At 38.1% G+C, this 17,772-nt stretch overlaps 1 protein-coding gene across 5 annotated transcripts in view; it reads left to right on the forward strand.

Moving 5' to 3' along the window:
* The window catches only part of f13a1.S (coagulation factor XIII, A1 polypeptide S homeolog), a 121,106-nt gene that overhangs the window by 83,119 nt on the left and 20,215 nt on the right, over nucleotides 1-17,772 (forward strand). For all 5 annotated transcript variants that reach the window (XM_041567674.1, XM_041567675.1, XM_041567676.1 and 2 more), the window contains 2 exons: nucleotides 8,618-8,792; nucleotides 15,166-15,304. In XM_041567674.1, the coding sequence (XP_041423608.1) occupies nucleotides 8,618-8,792; nucleotides 15,166-15,304 (314 nt within the window). The remainder of the gene's footprint in view (nucleotides 1-8,617; nucleotides 8,793-15,165; nucleotides 15,305-17,772) is intronic.

Genomic DNA, 17,772 nt, shown 5'->3' on the forward strand with positions numbered 1-17,772 from the left:
TCTCCACTTCCTGATCTCCCCACCCCGCTGTCATAGTGTGTCCACGCATGCAGGGGGTGGGGTGGAGCGTTGTTGCCGGCTGGGTTGCTTAGGATGCTCAGCCGGCCTAGCCCTAATTTACTGAAATGTATATATTACAAAACATAATGTTCCTTCTTTTTGTAAGATATCAGGATATTAGAAGTCACCTTGAAAATCCATGACCTGTATAAAAGCACTCAACCTTTGTCTTTGTATTTTTATATGCACATGGAACTGCTCAGTGACTTATAATATCCTAATTATTTTATATTAGAGGGTACATGATTAGATATATATATAGTCATATGAAAAAGTTTGGGAGCCCCTCTTAATTATTTGGAGTTTTGCTTATCATTGGCTGAGCTTTCAAAGTAGCAACTTCCTTTTAATATATAACATGCCTTATGGAAACAGTAGTATTTCAGCAGTGATATAAAGTTTATTGGATTAACAGAAAATATGCAATATGCATCATAACAAAATTAGACAGGTGCATACATTTGGGCACCCCAACAGAGATATTACATCAATACTTAGTTGAGCCTCCTTTTGTAACAGCCTCTAGATGCCTCCTATAGCCTTCGATGAGTGTCTGGATTCTGGATGGTGGTATTTTTGACCATTCGGCCATACAAAATCTCTCCAGTTCAGTTAAATTTGATGGTTGCCGAGCATGGACAGCCTGCTTCAAATCATCCCATAGATTTTCCATGATATTCTTTTTTTCAGATCTTTTGAGAGTTGCTTTGAGGATCTCATGCTGTCACACCTGCCTATGAATTTCAAGGCTTAAAGAGCTAATCCAACCAATTTGCTGTTGCCAGTAATCAGTATTGAGCAGTTTAATGCATTAAAATTAGCAAAACTATAAGGGTACCCAAATTTTTGCACAGACAGTTTTTCACATTTGATTTAATTCCATACAAATGAACACTGCTTCACTAAAAATCTTTGTTCAGAAAACACCCCAGTACCGCAGGTGTTTCTGGGAAATGAAAGACTACCACTTCTATCTTTTTTGTTGAAAGTGGAGTAAATTATTATGCAGGCTGAGAGGGGGGTTCCCAAACTTTTTCATATGACTGTATATTCACAGAGCCAAAGCAGCATGCAATATGTCACTTTTGTGGACAGATCTAATAGTGAACTCCTTGCACAAAATGAAAAGACCCTCTTTCAAAAGCATACGGTAGGATAGACAGAAATAAGAACACATGAGGTGATTAAAATCATAGAAATGGAAAAGGTGTATTGAACTAGTTGGCTTTTCTCAAAAAAAAAAAAACAAAGAAAAAAAAAAAACAATTTCCTACTGCTGTATTAACAACCCACTGAGAGTATTCATATTTAGGCTTTTTCTTCTAAACAATATTAGATATGTACAGTATGTAGGGGTTTGAGTGTTGTGGAAACCTGATGATCATAATAATCTATAATGAAACTTCATTGCCATTATAACTCACAAATACAATTCAGATCAATGGAGCTGTTATTTAGCTGTCAATGAGAGTCCCGGGTTCCAGGAACCAATCATCAAAAAACTCATTAACATTAATCCACATGTATCCTGTGAAAGAAGAAAGCAATAAGATTTATCTGTGTCTCAGATGACAGTAAGGCCAGATCCTGCTAGAAAACTGCCAGGAGTATGGATGAAGCTGATCACTAGAGGGCAATGCAGATGACAAGTTTGCTGCTGTGTGGATATCACACTGGGGCTAAGCTGTCACAATATTCTGTTACCATTTCAGAAACACTGTTACTTATTATTGTGTTATTATCACTGTGATGGCCTACCAAAGTCAGTGTTTTTAGACCACTTTTTAACTGCAATTCTGTTTCTCTATGATTTATGGCTGGAGTCCTGCAGAATACTTGACATAATACAATGCAGAATAGGGTATATACTGCCATGTTTTATTCCATTCTTTATAAAGGTTATCATGTTTTTCTAATTAACTGTTTAACTGTCCTGGCAAAACTACAGTTTCCTTTTTATTGCTAATTAATTCTGGGTCAGAACATATCTAAAAAAAAGCTACTTTTATTCAAATAAGAAATCATACAACTTTTTGATCTCTGCACCAAATTCATAACTTTTGGATATAGTTATATGCCAAATCTCCAACAAATACACAGACAAATACCCAGCTGAATCTAAAGCATAATTTGCTATTCAAATTTGAGAAAAATCCTCCAAAAATCATAAAATATTTTGTTTCCTGTACTTATCCACTGTTTTATAATCACATGACTTTAATGTAACTTTTTAGTTTGTATTTGGTACAAATAAAGCTGGCCATAGACGCAAAGATCCGATTTTTGGACAGTGTGTGGAGAGTCTCGACATTTTTCGTCCCACGGAGATCGGTCGTTTGGTCGATCGGACAGGTTAAAAGATTTGTGTTGGCTGCCGATAATATCTCTGCATGTATTGCCGATCGTACGATTTTCAGTGGGAGACTGTCACCAGCTTTGTCAGACATAAACTCTCGTACGATTGCTGTCAGGGGCAGAACATTGGCTGATCTGTTCTTTTACTACTTTATTTGATCGGAATGGTTAGTGGCAGGTCTTGAGATGGGGAGGGATCTTTGCATCTATGGCCAGTTCAAAGGATCCAGATAGATCTGATTCTTGCAAAAAACTTTGTCCAGATTCTGGATTTGATGCATCCCTAATCAAAGTAACAATGTCAAGTCAGTTTGTATGGCTTTCCATATTTATTTACATGAAACATAAATGCTGTATATTTTGTGACTGTCATAATTTGTTTGAATCAGGGTTATATCAACTGTTAAATTAAGATTTCAATGGTAGAAAAAAGTAATCTTGTGTGACATTAGCTGCTAAGGCCCTGAATATAACTATTGATTATTTATTAAATCACCCAAGGTGCAATCCACAACACTATCTGCTCTCTTTTGGGTGCACAAACATAAAGGTATGCATTTTTAAGTCAAAATGAGGGGTGGAAGAGAGCTGATTGCATTTTCTCCATTGGCACATTTAAACCAGTAGATCAGTGTTCTCCTGAACAGCCAAAATGCTTTAGCAAGCATAAATGGGGCCCTAAGTATCATTTTGCTGAATTTTAGCATACAAACGCTTTGCTTGCATCAAAGGAGAATTCAACCCCCCCCACTAATTAATCTACATAGCCCCCCCTACCTGTTCCCCCCTGCACATGTGTTAACAGCTGTAAATGCCCCTAATCCATTACTTACCTCTCGTTGCAGAGTCAGCGCAACAGAGCTCACAGGCGCCATCTTCCGGCTCTTCAGTATTCTTCAGGTTGTCTTCCTTCCCTTAACCAATTTCCGTCACTTTCGACGCATGTGCAGTTACCACGAACGAGAAGACTGCTCCAACTGCGCATGCGCCAATACGGCGCTCACTTCTAGAAGAAGACCGAAGAGCCGGAACATTGCGTCCGTCAGCTCCACTGTGCTGATTCTGCAAAGAGAGGTAAGTAATGGAATGGGGCACTTATGCGGGGGGAGCAGGAAGAGAGGACTATGTAGGGTAGGGGTTTTTATCAAATAATCCAAATGGGATTGTTTCTCCTCCAGTAATGATTAATTATATCTTAGATAGGATCAATTACAAGGTACTGTTTTATGACTACAGCGAATAAAGGAAATTATTTATAAAAATTGTAATGATTTGATTAAAATGGGAGATGTCATTCTGCCATTATACTGAGTAATAATAGTAATTGCAAGAATATTTTACAATGAGGTACTCTTTATGAAGTAACCAGAGTCTTACTGTGCTAATATTTTATATTATATTTGCCTTTCCTCAGATAACTTCTTGACAGATACATAAACCTTAGTCTTTATGGGCAAAAGTTCATGTTAAATGAAAAATGGCAGGGCAAATGTGGATCTATAGTACTAAGCCATTTGCATTCACTGAAGAAACAGTATTACACTAAAATTGCTCACGCCATCAAAGAAATTGAAGACGCTGGAGGCCTAATTGAGGGCAACATCTTAACATTGTTTCAAATGCTTATAAAACAGTATGAGCTGTATAATAAATTTAACCGCACATGGGGGTAAAATAATTGGTTTATTGATGGAAGTGAAATGGATTCATGTGAAACAGTTTCTGATTTGTCAGTTACTTTATTTCCCAGGTCTGTGTGTATTATTTTATTTATGTTGCATAAAAAAGGGATTCTTGAATTTTGAAATGTATCGTCCCTTTAAGAAATCAAATTTGACTATTCGCCACCTTAAACCTGCTGAATTGCTGTTTTAGCCTATGGGGGACGTTGTGGGATCAATTTGGATTTGTTTGCAGCCCTCGTTTCGGGTTTCGGGTCGATCCCATTCACCCGAGTTTGAAAAATTTGAATTTTTTGGAAAAATTTTGATTGTCGTTTTTATTCGAATTTCGAGTTCATGGGTGTTTTTACAAATACCTATGAACTCTAAGGGGCATATTTGTCAAAGGTCGAATATCGAATTGAAAAAACTTCAAATTCAAAAAGACCAACCAAAATTAGGTTGAAGGTTTTTTTTTGGTTGAATAAGTCTGTATTGGGCCAAATTCGAATCGTTTAAAGTGAAGGAATAGCGCATTCGATCGAATTCGATTCAAAGTTTTTCCCAAAAAAAACTTACATTTTTCAAAGTCCACCAATTGAATCCAGTTCTAGGAGGTCCCCCAAAGGCTAAAACAGCAATTTGGCAAATGGTCGAATGTTGAAGAGACAGTACATGATAAATTTCGATATTCGAATTTTCAAATTTTTTTCAAATTCCGAATTTGGACTATTCCCTAGTCGAAGTACACAAAAAATAGCTCGAAATTCGAAATTTTTTTTCATTCGAAAATTCACCTCGACCGTTGATAAATCTGCACCTAAGTGTAGGTATTAGGGCAATAAGGGGCAGATTTATTAAGGTTCGAATGGTAAATTGGAATTGGAATTTCAAATTTTTTCTTTAGTCAGAACTCGAATTTGAATGTGAGATTTATCACACCTTGACCCTGGAAACAGTTCTAATTCAAATATTCGCCACCTTATACCCGCCGAGTTAATTTACAAGTCAATGGCAGAGGTCTGTTGAACCATTTGAAGATTTTAATAAGCTTCCTGATATTCGAATTTTTCAAATACGAATTTTCGTGTCGTTCCCATTCAATTGTATATACATTTTTTCCCATTCGAGTTGTGAGTACGTTCGAGTAAAAAAATTCTCATTTGGAAATTCGACCTTTAATAAACAACCCCTTAATATTCCGTCTTTTAACAGATGGAAGGACTTCTCTGCCAGTTTACTTTAGGACTTAATGTCCTCCAAAGTATGTTCAACTCCTGATGAGTCCTGCTAGAAGCAAGGAGCAGAAGCAAGGTGCCCTGACACTTTTCTACACTTGCCTTTGTGCACAAGTCATAATATGTGCAGTGGGATTTGCAGGCACCATCTTGCACCACACCTATTTTGTAAAAGCATATGAAAAATACTTCGAATTTCGAAGGTTTTTTTTGGCTACTTCGACCATCGAATTGGCTACTTTGACCTTCGATTATGACTTTGAATTCGAATCGAACGATTCGAACTAAAAATCGTTCGACTATTCGACCATTCGATAGTCGAAGTACTGTCTCTTTAAAAAAAACTTCGACCCCCTACTTTGCCACCTAAAACCTACCGAGCATCAATGTTAGCCTATGGGGAAGGTCCCCATAGGCTTTCTAGCTAATTTCTGATCGAAGGAATTTCGTTCGATCGATGGATTAAAATCCTTTGAATCGTTTGATTCGAAGGATTTAATCGTTCGATCAACGATTATTCCTTCGATCGTTCGATCGAACGAATAGCGGTAAATCCTTCGACTTCGATATTCGAAGTCGAAGGATTTAACTTTGATAGTCGAATATCGAGGGTTAATTAGCCCTCGATATTGACCCTTAGTAAATGTGCCCCTAACTGTTGGTACTAACAGGTTGTTTTCCTGAACGATGAAGAAAGGCACAATTCGAAGTCAAAAACTTTAAAATACTTTAAAAACAAATTAAAAATGTGTGAGTTTTTTACTCACAATTTATTCAGTGATATTCCCCCAAATATCTTCCATGCAATAGATTTTTAGACTCAATGGATGGTAAATACCTGGCTGCAACCATAATTCCTTGTTAAATATTGGCAACACCTCTCTGCCTTAATATTAATTGTTTGGCACCCCACCTGGGTATAGTGAGTTTATAGATGGAAAAAAAAGTGGTGTAAAACCTTCAGAACGTATTGCTTACCCATTTGCTATCAAATAAATAAATATATAGACATTTGTTCTAACAACGATTAACATCCAGTGTGCGATACAGCAACTGTAGAATAATTACAAAAATTCAAATTAAATGGATGCATTTTTAATCTCACCCATGACATAGTAAGCAAACAAATATATTTTATACTAACAAAATAATAGCTCTCTTTTATGTAGAACCACTTTTGTGTTAATGAGGAATAATTTCTCCCATTTTCCTCCATTCGATCAAAAGGTTAATTGGCTCAGAATCATGGCACACTATTTATAAGCACACAGCAATTATAAACATGCAAACTTAATGAGTATCTATGTTATATATGTATGAAAATCTAGGGGTTTAATTTGCAGTTTCAGAAGAATGAAAGCAATGCATCTCATCTGGGCCATTACTTGGTACAAGAATCTAATAAGACATTGCACAGATATAAATGTGAACAAAATAGATGTGTACTTGTAAATAAAAAAAAATATGGTTGTTACAAGCACAAACGGAAAAGGAAATAACGACTGTTAGGAGAAAATGAAAGAGTATGAATAGATACACACAGAACAAAAAAATGCCAATGTGGTATTGGTGAGTTTCATGTGTGTGCGTGTTGGATTTGATATAAGAATATATTTGTGCATTTTAAGAGGTGAATTTTTGTAAACATTTAGCAAAGTACGAAGAGCCAAAGGATTGTGTTCTAGACAGAGATTGAAGAATTTTCACTTTTCCTTAGCATCACATAACTTTGATAGACTATAGTCCACAATAGAAATCCTGCACCCCCATGTGGGTTTCTATTCAGGTAGAACTCAGGATTCTCCTCCTGAGATATGCCATTGCTGTGGGTTGGATGAAAAGCTCACAGTGTTCCTACACAATAATCTAGGCACCAGATTGTTGTTATAACATGTCACACATTTAATTTCTTCAGAATTTTAAATGTCAAGCAGAGCTATCAGTTACAGAGTTTCCCCATATGTAATAAAAACACAAGATGCAGTAACCAATAGAAACCAATAAGATTTTTCCTTATAAATAGATATACAATGCCACCTGTTGATTGGTTTCTATTGGTGATTAGACCTGCACCAAATAGGGAAGTCCAAAAGAAGTAACACAACAAACTTCCTATTTTACATACCACTTCCAGCACAGACCAGTCCTCTACCTAAAGCCATGAATATTATGAAGAACTGACAACCTTAGGGTAAACCAAAATGTATATTCCTCTAAAAAATGTAGTAAAGAATTATAATAAGCTATCCAAGGTACTTTACTGTGCCATTAAATAAATAAAGGGTTCTATGAATCCTCACTCCTCCATAGAGTAGAAGTGGCACTCTGCATAAGGTGGGGTGAAGGGGTCACCTGGAATTCCAAAGCACATTTTCTTGTTAACTTTAAAAAAACATATTGGGTGGGGTAAGGGGAGGGTCAAAAATATGCCCTTGTGATTAGAAAGAAACCAGGTATATGGAGTTCCAAGTACCTGAAACCCTGTTATAAGGGGCATATTTATCAATGGTCGAATTTCGAATTGAAAAAAACTTCAAAATTCGAATTAAAAAAGACCAACCAAAATAAAGCCAAATTTTGGTCAAATAGGTCCATTTTCAATCGAATAGGTCCGTATTCGGCCAAATACGAATCGAAGGAATAGCGCTTTCGATCAAATTCGATTCAAAGTTTTTCCCAAAAAAAACCTTTGATTTTTCTGGAGTCCACCAATTGACTCCAGATAGGTTCTAGGAGGTCCCCCATAGGTGAAAACAGCAATTCGGCAGGTTTTAGATGGCGAACGGTCGAAATTGAATTTAATAATAGTATTTGGTGTTTTTAAAAATAAAGCCTCTCTCAAATACAATAAATACTTTTTTCTTAAGTAGGAAGTAGCAGGAAGAAGTCACATTTTGCCTTTGTATTAACTCAGTAGATAAGCTGTTTTCTGTCATACCCTACAACTAGCACACTTGTTTTACTGTTACGAGTGGTGATGGTTCCCCCAGGGACCTTCTGGGCAATGGAACATGGAGCATTTTAACTGTCACCTCTTGTCAAGCCAATCAAAGTCTGGTTCCCAAATACATCCTCTTGATGTCTGTGTCTATTTTCAGGTTATATTTTCCTATTCAGAACTGCTTGTGCCACTTCCCACAAACATTAATTGGAAGCAATCCATCATGGGTACTGCATGCATTGATCATTCCTTCAAGTGCAGCATGTACAGAATAGTTTCATTTAATACATAACAAATAGTATTTAGATTTATATAACACAAAATACATAATGTTTTTCATCAATTATTACGTTTTCCTTTAGATAAATTCGAAAGATGATGATGGCGTTATTGCTGGGAATTGGAAAAATGATTATTCTTTTGGAGTGTCCCCATCTGCCTGGACAGGAAGTGTAGATATCCTGTTAGAATACCACAGTTCAGGTCTTCCAGTGAAATATGGCCAGTGCTGGGTCTTTGCTGGTGTCTTCAATACATGTAAGTATTTAAATAAATTCAAGCAACGATGTGGAACTTTCTTCTAAATACAGTATATAAAGCATTTTGAACATTTATAATCTTGTATGAATGGAGAACCAATAGTGCAAAAGGAAAATGAAACATCTGTTTCATTTCCAGGGACTGGAAATGCCATGTAACATCCTGAGTGTAAAAACTGCCCCACCACCCAGGACATACAGCATCTTCATTCTCTTACTTTCAGGCCTCCATTTTGTGCACATGGTGTCTTTGGTGGCCCAGTTTGGGGGATAGGTCAGGTGCAGGCAGAGCTACAGTAACTTAGGGTGATTCTCAAAGAAGGCAAAATTGGGCAATGCTGGACAAAGCACCCAAACTGTGTGTCTGAAAGAACTATGTGAAAGTGTAACCTTTAGGGCAATGGCACACGTAGAGATGAATCTCCTCTTCGGAGCATAAGTAATCTTCTCCAAATGCTTCCCCACCAATGATAATGTAAATTGCCAGTGGTAAAAAAAATGCTGCTATTAGTAATTCCAAGTCACACAAACTTTCAAAATCCTCTGTGGGTAATTGGTACTCATAGGTAACTTTTTTTTTTTTTAAAAAAAATGTTTTTATTGTTTTTAACTCATAGGCAACTTTAATTATTTATTATTAAAGGGATTCTGTCATGGTTTTTATGATGTCGTTTTTATTTCTAAATTACACTGTTTATACTGCAAATAATTCACTCTACAATATAAAATTTAATTCCTGAACCAGCAAGTGTATTTTTTTTAGTTAGTTTAGTAATATTAGTGTGTAGGCAGCCATCTCAGGTAATTTTGCCTGGTCATGTGCTTTCAGTAAGAGACAGCACTTTAGGATGGAACTCCTTTCAGGCAGGCTGTTGTTTCTCCTACTCAATGTAACTGAATGTGTTGCAGTGGGACCTGGGTCTTACTATTGAGTGATGTTCCTATATCTACCAGGAAGCTGTTATCTTGTATTAGGGAGCTGCTATCTGGTTACCTTCTTATTGTTCTATTGTTAGGCTTCTGGGGGGGGGTGATATCACTCCAACATGCAGTACAGCAATAAAGATGTGAAGTTTATCAGAGCACAAGTCACATGACTGGGGGCAGCTGGGAAACTGACAATATGTCTAGCCCGATGTCAGATTTCAAAATTAAATATAAAAAAATCTGTTTGCTCTTTTGAAAAATGAATTTCAGTGCAGAATTCTGCTGGAGCAGCACTATTAACTGATTCATTTTGAAAAAAAAGTTTTTTCCCATGACAGTATCCATGTACAATCCATGTGCAGTACAGATGAATATACAACCCTACAAAACAACATATGTCTCCAGTAGTGATGTGTGGATCAGGAAAGACTAAACCCTCATGAGACCAAACATGATGTAATATATGTACTGACACAGCAACATGCATTGGTCGAGCTTTCCTTGGGTATCACCAATTTCTACCTATTTGCCTTTTAATCTTAACCACTGTTTGGCTGTGGAAACCAATAATTCAGCTGGAGGGCTGAGAGCTTGAAATTCATGTATCAGAGCTCTATTCAAACAGTCCTGCTAAATTATCAAACTTTCAGGGATACTATAGTAAATGAGCTCCAATTCCTTGCTATTCTACATGAAGCTCTGCTTCCCCCGAGACCTTATTATTAGCTGTGTAAAACTAGTCTCTCTCATGTGACCCAGAAGGAGGGGGATGGATTCTGTTTAACAAGTTGGACCTATAAATAGCAAGGGCAGCAGTTGTGTAATGGTTATCATATGACTTTATAACACATTTCATTTGGAAACCTACTGTAAATATATTTACAATCTGTGCATATTTTACTTTACATTTCTCACCATGGTGGGTTCTAGTTCAGCAGTCTTGTCTTTTTTTCCTATGACAAGCAAAGAAATGGCTTTAATTAAACCATGAAAATGTTGAATATACTGTTCACTGGATGTAAGAACTCTGTAAAATAAAGTACAAAAGTTAAAGTAAAAAAATACCATTTATAAATATTTTTTTTTATCTTTCGTGTATTTTCTGTGAAATAGATGGTATGAGACCATAGTTTGTTGCTTACATAGAAAATTACATTAGTATAATTGTTTTTATGCACTTGAGCTACCATTATGTAACAATTCCTTAAATTTCTCCGTAGACCAGTGGTGTCCAAACTTTTTGCACTGAGGGCCAGATTTGGTGAGGTGAACATGTGTGGGGACCGACCATTCAGCCTGACATTCTTTGAACCATTAACATCATTTAACTCATTAAAGGAGAAGGAAAGTTAAAAAAAACAACCTCCCTCTTTCTCTTCAGCATTACCCCCCCTCCTGAAACGCTGCATTGAAAAGTGCAATGGTATTACTGTATTTGTGCACTTGCATTCCAAAGATTTTGCATAGTATAAGCTTTGGCGCCGCCATTTTCAAATCACCACATCACTTCCTCCCTGCGCTTTACCACTAGTGCGCATGCACCTCTTCTTGACCCTATGACATAACCAAATAAGCGCGTGTATGTATCTACAGAGTCAGCATAAACAGGGACCCATTTCCGTCACATTCATATTGCTTAGAACAGTGCACATTTTTTGAATAAGCACAATATGTTCTACAACGATCGTTTCACTCCTCTGCTTCTCCGCTTGCTGCAAACTGTAAATCAAAACCAGCAAGCGCAGGAGCTTCAAAGCTTTCCCATTCTTACCCGACAGCAGGGAACATCAGTCATATTGACAGGTTTGTAAATGCAGGTGGCGGCAAAGACGTTAGGGATGACAAACGAACAAACTATTGGATCACGTGACCCGAACGTTGTCTGTTCAAAGGGAAGCCAGGAGGTCATAGTGCGCATGTGCAGGGCACTGCTGAGACTAATGGCGCATGCGTGTGCCCTGATTTGAGGGATTTATGGACTGCAGCAAAGATATCCGTTTCTGTGCAGCTTGCCATTTATATGAAAAAGGATTACAGCTCAAGAAATAATGAGAAACTGAATGAAGAAATGCCTGCTGGTAAAAGTATATACATCTTATGGCCAATAATTACAGCATTATTTTATTTTAGACTTTCCTTCTCCTTTAAAACAAGGAATCGCATAGCCGTAGTAGTAATATTTGGGCACATCAGTGAAATGATCTGCCACTTGGTCTATACTGCTGCCTGTGTGCTGAAGGTGTTAGCAATAGACACGTAACGGCACGTAGTGATGCACCGCTCTCACATACTTCTTTATTTTACTGTACTGGGACGTCAGCCCTAAAGAATAATGCGAGAGCGGCGCATCACTACATTCCAGTACTTGTCTATTGCTAACACCTTCAGCACACAGGCAGCAGTATAGACCAAGTGGCAGATCATTTCACTAATGTGCCCAAATATTACTGCTATGGCTAGGCAACTCCTGATTGCTCTGTGCTGGCGGGCCGCATTATTATTAATTTTATGATGGAGGATGAGGGCCGGTGTAAATTTGAAAATGGGCCGCATTTGGCCCCCGGGCCTGACTTTGGACATGCCTGCCGTAGACCATAAAGCAAATATATGCTTTTGCTGCCTTATTGCTGCAATGTAGTAACCATTAGCAATCATCTGATATTTAAAAACTGCTATTTTGTCCCCTCCAGATCAAGTTGGCAGCTTATTGGCCCATGTATGGGGTCCTTAAGAGGGCCTACCTGACTGATATCTGGCCAGAAATCAACCAAATATCTATTGGGTAGGATTGAAAATCCTGATGATACAACCCTTGCCTGATCTACATCTACGCAGGTCTATGCAGACCTGCAATATTATCCAGTTGTTGGTCCCAGGTCAATAATCAGACCAGCCCAATTTAGCCCATCATGTGGATTAGACAGAGATCCACTTGTTTTCTATTACAAAGAACTAACAGATCATTGTTTAGTCTTTTACTTTTATTACTGTCCCTTTTTGCATGTTGGTCAGGGCTTACCCATATGTGAATTGCTTTTCAAGTAGGTCAGGTATTTCTGGGAATGGCCAAAACAGAACAGTGACTTGCCTAATCAGATTTCTTTTCACATGTCCACTAGGGATGTCGCGGACTGTTCGCCTGCGAACTTGTTCGCGCGAACATCGACTGTTCGCGTTCGCCGAATGTTCGCGAACGTCGCGCGACGTTCGCCAATTTGGGTTCGCCTTAGCTGGCGTTTTTTTTTGCCATTTCTCCCCCAGACCAGCAGATACATGGCAGCCTATCAGGAAGCTCTCCCTCCTGGACCACCCCCACACCCCCTGGACCACTCCCCTTCCATATATAAACTGAAGCCCTGCAGCGTTTTTTCATTCTGCCTGTGTGTGCTTGGAAGAGCTAGTGTAGGGAGAGAGCTGTTAGTGATTTGAGGGACAGTTGATAGTAACTTTGCTGGCTAGTAATCTACTTGATACTGCTCTGTATTGTAGGGACAGAACTCTGCAGGGATTTGAGGGACATTTTAGGTTAGGTAGCTTTGCTGACTAGTAATCTACCTTCTACTGCAGTGCTCTGTATGTAGCTGCTGTGGGCAGCTGTCCTGCTGCTGATCTCTCATCTGCTGACTGCTGCCTGTAACCCAATAGTCCTTGTAAGAACTGCTTTTATTTTCTTTTTTGTTTTTTTTACTTTGCTACTGTAAGAGCCCAGTGCTATTAGTCTAGCTGTGTTGGGGAGTGGGACTGGTGTGCTGCTCCTCCTAGTAGTTCACCACTACCAGCACCAACCAGAGTCAAAATTGTTACAAAGTATCTTATTTGCACCTGTTAGCTGTTCTGAGCTCTCTGCCAAAAGCTAATTAGGTTAGAAACTGTTTTTTTTCTGGCTGTTCAGTGCAGAGAAAAGAGGGACTGGTGTGCTGCTCCTCCTAGTAGTTCACCACCACCAGCACCAACCAGAGTAAAAATTGTTACAAAGTATCTTATTTGCACCTGTTAGCTGTTCTGAGCTCTCTGCCAAAAGCCAATTAAGTTAGAAACTGGTTTTTTTCTGGCTGTTCAGTGCAGAGAAAAGAGGGACTTTCCAGTACAAAAGAGGGACAGGGGGTTGAGTGGTCAAAAGAGGGACAGTTGGGAGGTATGCAAGTGCCACCTAGCTGTGTGAGCTTTTTCACATTCTGTCTAAATAACAATAATAATTCCGTGTCCGTAAACATCACCTGAGTGATGTTTTTACAGCAGCAATAATATATTCCGTATCCACTACTGTATACGTTGCCCTTGCAGGCATTGTTTGCCCAGTCTTTAACCAAGTGCCACCTAGCTGTGTGAGCTTTTTCACATTCCGTGTCCAGAAACATCACCTGAGTGACGTAGTGTGATTTCTGCCCTTTACAGCACAAAACGCAGCGCTGTGTCAACAATGTATTTTTCAGATACATTTTTGCCCTTGATCCCCCTCTGGCATGCCACTGTCCAGGTCGTTGCACCCTTTAAACAACTTTAAAATCATTTTTCTGGCCAGAAATGTCTTTTCTAGCTTTTAAAATTCGCCTTCCCATTGAAGTCTATGGGGTTCGCGACGTTCGCGAACCGTTTGCATTTTTGACGCAAGTTCGCGAATATGTTCGCAAACTTTTTTTCCGACGTTCGCTACATCCCTAATGTCCACATGTCCGAAAAACTCAAATTTTTAGAGAGTTTTCATGATATGTGGATTTAAATTTTTTTGTACTTTTTTTAAATTCAGTTATTACAGTTGTAGTTTTGTGAATTTAGTTTTGGTTTCTAAAACCACTAAAATCCAACCTTTAATAAATAAGCATCTTTAGGTGTAGTTTAACTGATTGCTGTAACCAGGTTAAAAAAAATTCAGCTTAAGTATTACAAAGTATGTTTAGAATAACATATTTAACTAGGTTGCACTGAACAAATAGAACAAGTACAGATTATTGATAGTATTTTTACAAAAAAAAAAAAAAGAAGTTAATAGAAAGAGTGTAGATTGCAAAAGACATTTACATTTAATTACAATAGAAAACCAAAGCAAGTGCAGGATTTGCCAGATGTGACTTTGTAAACCTCTGCTTTTGCAATTTAAGTATGTTGTTGCAGAATTACAATGACAGATGCCATGTATGGTATTTCAGTACATTCTAAAACTGGGCATTTACTTCTGATTTTAACTGTGAAGCTTTGAATCTGAATGAACTCATAGCTACGTTTGTGAAGGTTCATCCAGGTCATGATATATCTGTAGAAATAAGTTAAATCAACTGGACTTGCTGTGTTTTTTTTAGAAAAACACAGCAAGTCCAGTTGATTTGACTTATTTCTACAGTTATAACTTACATTTGCTATTGTTCTAAAAAGGAGTGTTGCTGAAATGCTGTAAAATTGCTAATGATACTATTTAGTGCTGAAGACTTCTCTCCTCTTTTCCATAGTTCTGCGATGCCTGGGAATACCTGCACGAATTATCACCAATTATTTCTCTGCTCATGATAATGATGCCAATCTACGTACAGATGTCTACCTCGACGAGGATGGGAAAACAAACACTTCTCTCACAAAGGACTCCATCTGGTATGTGACACGCCAGCTTTCAATATGTTAAACAGAAAAATGCAACGTTAATAGCACACCAATAAATAATTGAATAAACTGTAAGAGGATATAATATACAGAAACAGACCATTTCACTGCCGTTATGGTTTACACCTGGCCTAGATTTATCTAGCAATCTGTTAAATAAGCCCTACATAAAAAGGAAATCTTCTGGTATTTTTTTTTCAGATTAAAACAAGTCAATACTACTTTGTAAGGATCATTAGACAAGAAAAACCTAACCCCATGGATCACTGGTCATTAACCCTTGTACCTAAATAAATTATGTAAAAAGGTACCTAATCCATTATCTTGACATGCTGCAGAAGTTCTGCAGACCCTCCTGAAGTGACATGGCTTCTCCTTGACCACATACTATTATTTTAACTGTTGAATTCCACCCCTGAGTTTCTTTTTAAGAAACCCTTGAATGCTCTTTATAAAATCAAATCCACCACCTAGAGCTCTATTAGAGGCTAAGATCCAGTATTGGCACCAATGAAACAATCTGGCAGCATTTATCTCCCTAATACCTGTAGGGGTTATTTATAATTAATCTTTAAAATGTATATAGACATTTTTATTTATTATTCTATACGGGCCTGGATTTGTGGTGTGGCCACAAAGGCCTGGGCCTAGGGCAGCACGATTAGCTGCAATCCAAGGGAGCTCTGAGGACGCATACTCCTGTACACATCATCCCCAACGATCCATTGCATGCGCACGCTCACGGACGGGGGCATTGCGAGAGTGGTGCGGGCACTAGGACCCAGTGGCCTCAGGGCGCCGGAGCCCAAAATCCTGGCCTGATTCTATAGCTATCATTTACAAAGTCCCCAGGCACAAAGGGCACAAATTAGCTCTTCTAAATGCTCATTCACTTAACTGGATTAATAATCTGGCTGGAGGTGCAGAGTTCTAGGCCCAGTACACAGTCATCCCACCAAACCTGCTGCTAGTTACTCACAAGTTCCCCGGTGTTGCCATTTCTGATTGTTCATAAACCACCCCCACCCACCATTCATACACTATTGGTTATTCACATCACATCCCACGCAGGTGACAAACTGACCTTCTCTAATTTGCTCAACCCCCCTATGCAATTGTGCTCTAGGCAGTTGCCTACTCTAGCCCTGGAACCCATGCTTTGTGGAGCACAAAAATGTAAGCCCTTTAAAGTGAGGCGCAAGGTGAAAACATGCAAATAATAATCTATTTGTACTAATTTATTGTACTTTGGACCCTGTCCTGTACCAGTTTTGTCTATACATTGCCAACTCACTTACAATGCAAGTTATACTGGGTGAGTTCCTACTTTCTATTAAATCTTGGCACTTGGATGTAACTGTATATATTTTATTATTTCTGGTTTGCTTATTGTTTTTCCCATGTTGTATGTAGTGTTTGATATGAGCAAGACTGTTCTTGAGCAATGTGCTTATCACAATAAACATTATAAGTCAACATACCAAAGCCAAGGTGACACCCACAGTATTTGCTAAAAATGCCCTATATGACTGCATAAGCATTGTGTTAAAATTTCAAGTGCATGGAAAGGTGCAGATCATAAAACGTTGATTTCAATATATTTTGATAAATAATTTGTAACTCAGTATCAAACTTAACAGTGATTAAAAGTGATTAAACTAAATACATTCATGTCATTCCCCTTACCTAGTTTCCTAGAAATAACACTTCTCCAGGGGGACCTGGAGAAGTAACAATGGGTGAGATTTGGGGAGAATGTCTATTTACTCACCTAAATACACAAGAAAGCCCCCCTCAGTTAGGGTGGCATTTGGTGTGAACACTTATTTGCTGTTTTTGCTGAATTATGGTTCAATGACTGAAACAACAATGGTTTCCTCTGTCTGTAACCATGTTATATGCTAACAGGGGCCCTAAGCAAAGTAAGATCTCCAAGCTTGGCTTGAAATGTAGAAGTCTGTCAACCACTGCTCTAGGGCCTCTATCTCTAAAAATATACTGTAACAAATACATGGTGCTGTGCCAGTAGAGGACTTTTCACACAGCCATTACTCTACTGCTTACTTTGACTTTTTTGAGAATTACTGGGAACTGCACTCTTTTGTTCTTTCTAAAGTGCTATTGCGTTAAAAATTTTAATTAGTCTTTAAATGTAGAATTAAATACCACAATTTGCGTAGACAATTCCATGACGAATAACTAGAGCCTTTTCCTGTTCTTGCTAACCTTATCAGTTTTGAGGGATAAAATAATCTTCCTGTTATCAAAAATGCAAGATTTGTAGCTAGGTCTCCTTGAATAATTCTATTCGTATGTCTGTGCCTCATTATGTTTCTCCATTGACAAGTTTTCCTTGATCCGAGAAATTATTCTTGCTTTGAAATGCCTTGTTAGACAAGCTTTAGATCCTCCTGACTTCTTTCACTTTCTGTTTTGGCCCATTATTAATGAAATGGCCA

The sequence above is a fragment of the Xenopus laevis genome, chromosome 6S, assembly GCF_017654675.1.
Source record: "Xenopus laevis strain J_2021 chromosome 6S, Xenopus_laevis_v10.1, whole genome shotgun sequence".
In the NCBI taxonomy this organism is placed as follows: Eukaryota; Metazoa; Chordata; class Amphibia; order Anura; family Pipidae; genus Xenopus; species Xenopus laevis.